Source organism: Saccoglossus kowalevskii, chromosome 22, assembly GCF_978046115.1.
Source record: "Saccoglossus kowalevskii chromosome 22, keSacKowa6.1, whole genome shotgun sequence".
Lineage (NCBI taxonomy): Eukaryota > Metazoa > Hemichordata > Enteropneusta > Harrimaniidae > Saccoglossus > Saccoglossus kowalevskii.
In genome coordinates, this window is record NC_140662.1 from 26005500 (window position 1) to 26009657 (window position 4158).

General features: G+C 33.5%; 1 protein-coding gene across 1 annotated transcript; it reads left to right on the top strand.

Moving 5' to 3' along the window:
* The first annotated feature begins 3040 nt into the window (after nucleotides 1–3040).
* On the top strand, nucleotides 3041–3943 carry LOC146729458 (uncharacterized). The gene has a single exon (XM_085495850.1). It carries the CDS (start codon nucleotides 3041–3043, stop codon nucleotides 3941–3943), a length of 903 nt encoding a protein of 300 aa, XP_085351976.1.
* Nucleotides 3944–4158: the final 215 nt, after the last annotated feature.

Genomic DNA, 4158 nt, shown 5'->3' on the forward strand with positions numbered 1-4158 from the left:
CAACTAAAAAAATCAAAACAAAATCAAAACAAAAATGGTTTGATAATGATTTGGGGTTCATTAGAAGAAACCTAAAAGAAACTTCAAAGAAAGTAAGCAAATTTCCATTTGACCCCAGTCTTAGAATGCAGCGCCAAAGGCTAAATAAACAATACAGAATGGTTATTAAGCAAAAGAAAAATTCTTTTAAAGAAAAACTATTGAACAATTTAATGAATTTAAAAGGCAATAATCCAGCATGTTTCTGGAATGCAATTAATGAAATTAAAGAATTTAATAATTCCAATAAACAACAAACACCATCAGTCTCCTCAACAGAATGGATTAAACATTTCTCTGCCCTTTTCAATATAAATTCAGATGCTATTAATCACAATTCAACTACTAATCAAGAGGTAAAAGAAACAATCAAGAAGTATGATAATACTTCAATTATTAATCCTGATCTTGATAAGGACATCAGTGAGCAAGAAATAAATAGTGCTCTTAGGAAAATCAAAACTGGGAAATCACCAGGTCCTGATGCCATCATCAATGAGATGCTTAAGTTTTCAAACCCTTTATTAATAACCTGCTTGAAGAGACTTTTCAACCAAATTTTATCAAATGGCGTGTTTCCAACTGAATGGAATACCAGCTACCTTGTTCCATTACATAAAAGTGGAAACATCACAGATGTCAACAATTATAGAGGCATTGCACTTTCAAACTCTATATCAAAAGTTCTGAATATTATAATTAATAACAGATTACAACTATTTTTGGATAATCAAAATTATATGAAAAATACACAATTTGGTTTTCGAAAACATCATAGTACCACAGATAGTATTTTCATTTTAAAATCACTGATAAATAAATATGTCAACAAAGCAGGTAAATCTCATCTATATGCTTGCTTTTTAGATCTGCGCAAAGCTTTTGTTAGTGTCTGGCGAGAAGGCATGCTATACAAATTACTAAAGGCTGGAGTTACAGAAATAGTGTTTAACTTGCTAAAATCCATGTATTCAGTAACCAAATGTGCTATCAAAACTGCTCATGGTTGCACCAATTCATTCTCATCATCTTGTGGAGTGAAACAAGGGTGCAATTTAAGTCCTCTTCTATTCAACATTTTTATCAATGATCTTTCTGATAGTATCCTTTCTAATCCAGTTAGCTTAGAGAATAATTTATTTAACTGTTTATTATTTGCTGACGATATTGTGATAGTGTCAAATTCTAGTAATGGGCTTCAAAATAGTCTAGATAGTCTTAATAATTACTGTAACAAGTGGAAGTTACAAGTAAATACAAAAAAGACACAGGTCATTATATTTAATAAGCAGGGAAAATTTATTGACGGTGATTTTTATTTAGGGAACAACCAAATACAAATTGTTAATTCATACAATTACCTTGGAATTGTCTTTCAAAGTAGTGGCAATTTCAAACTGACAATTGAAAATTTAGTGATGAAGGCACAACGAGCAATAGGGATCCTTAAACAAACACTTAATTTACATAACCATTATTTATCAGTGAGTAATGCTATACACATGTTTAAGAGATCTGTTCTGCCTATGTTAATGTATGGATCTGAAATCTGGGGAGCTTTCACATTCAAATTGCACAGAGCCAATGTTGAAATTACAAGCGAAAAATTCATTCAAAAATTATTTGATGATAAAACTTGTTTTGAACAACTACACATTAAATTTTGTAAAACCATACTTGGAGTTCACAAAAAATCTAGCAACATTGCGACAAGAGCTGAACTTGGAAGCTACCCCATTATCATTGATATTTGCAGACAGATGATTAGGTGTCATGACAGAATTGTAAAAGATGAATGTAATGTGTTAGTGCATTCTGCCTACAACAATGAAAGCAAAAGTGCAAGCAACACATGGACCAATTTTGTACGTAAACTACAAGAAAATACTAAAACCAATGAGATTGACCATGATGCTGACAGTTTTGAAAATAAATTAAAGCAAAAATTTATAAAAGATTTGTGGTCTCCTACCTTACACAAAAAAGAAAATAACAAGCTACGTACATATAACAATTTCAAATCTGAATACTCTTTGGAACCATATTTGGAATATGTAAATAATGTCAAGCACAGAGTTGCCATCACTAAATTCAGAATTTCTGCACATAAACTACCAATAGAGAAATTAAGATATTTACAAGTACCACCAGAGGAAAGGTTATGCATGCTATGTGATGATCTAGCTGTTGGCAATGAGATGCATGCTTTCTTAGATTGCAGGAATCTAGAGATTGAATCTGCTAGGTGCAAATTTATGAGTGTAATCTCAATGCACAAAGAATTTCAAAGTTTGCCTAAGCAGATCATGTTTAAGAAACTGATGAATTCAAAAGATAGTTTCATTACCAGCAGTCTAGGAGTCTATATACATAAAATCTTAGAAATGTATGCTAATTGTTAAACATCTTTTTAATTTTTTATTTTTATTATTGTTGTATTTGTTGTATTTGTGCGTTACTGTGTTGGTTTTTGGCCATAAGTTATGTAATTTCTTACATTATTTCGAGTCAAATAAAATATTCTATTCTATTCTATCAAATTTCCTTTCGCAAAATTGAAAGGTCTTACAATGAAGATGCTATATATAGAGTTTCCAGTTACCAGTTCAAGTCGTTCTGGAGAAGATGTTCTAGTATTTTTGCTATTTTTCACTAAAAACAAGATGTTGACCAAAGTCACGTGACTGCTAAAGATTTCATTTCTGAAATCAAATACACATGAAATGTTGTCGGGAACCGTGTGCAAATGTAAGCTCCATCCATCAACACCTCCTACTTATTATGTTAATTATATGTCACTCATTTAAGTTTACTCATTAATATTCATAGTGTTATTGTTATACTGTATAAGCATTGTACATTGTACTTGAATTTGAGTGCTTTGTTAGAATAAAGCGTTGTGATAACCAACTCCACTTCACGCCTTTGTTGGCTATTCTTTTCTCTCCTCTAACGGACCCTATCTCAAGTGCGTAAGCACATTGTTGGTGCCGAGACCAGGATGTCTATTGAGAGAAACAAGAGATGTAGAGGGGGCCACCGCAGTCAAATGACTAAACTTATTCGAAGGGCTAAAGAAATACAGAAATTATTCGAGTCAGCGTCAATTCAAAACTACTTTGCAAACTACCGCATGGAGTGGTCCTTCATACCAAAACGTGCCTTTTGGTTTGGAGGATTTTGGGAGAGACTTATTGGTATGACAAAAACATCCCTCAAAAAAGTCCTCGGTCGCGCCTCTGTGTCTGTTGACGAACTGCAAACAGTTCTTACAGAAATCGAAGCCACATTAAATGACCGCCCACTAACTTATCTCTCCTCTGATTCCAATGATTTACTACCATTAACACCTTCACATTTTTTACATGGCCGCCTTATTACGACTATGCCGTATTACAGTGTAGATGAGGAGGAACTAAATGACCCAACATATGGCAATTTTGAAAACCTCCAAAAGAAATCTGAACATTTAGCCAAAATTCAAAATCATTTTTGGAAAAGATGGACTCAAGAGTATCTCAATTCGTTACGCGAACAAGATAGATTATCAGGTAAAGGGGCCCTACAAAATCAAATTCGGGTGGGAGATATAGTTTTGGTGGAAGACACTTCTGTACCACGGATAAAGTGGAAACTGGCCATGATCGAACAACTGAACACCGGAAATGATGGTTTAGTGAGGTCTGCATATATCAGGACAGCCACTGGCAAGACTAGCAGGCCCATTACAAAACTTTATCCATTGGAGGTCAATTATCAATTAGAAAATGGTAAAAATTACACTCCTACTGAAGGCAGTGTACAATCTAAGGTTAATGATACCAATATTGTGAGACCAACTCGCAAGGCGGCTACGAAAGCTCGCCAACGCTTTAAAGTCTGGTCATCGATTCTCTCTACATAACGTTGGTTTATGTAATGTATCAAACAGTGGTTAACATTTTCGTTTCCATGCAAACTTCATCAACCTTGTGAAATACTTGGTCATTGAGAACCTTTATTTCAAGTTAGTATTCGTAACATTCGTTTCATGTGTTATCGTAATTTAGGTTGATAACTTTATACCTTGTTTAAAAAAAAATCATTCAGTCTTATATTTATTCACGCCATCGTTTAGAC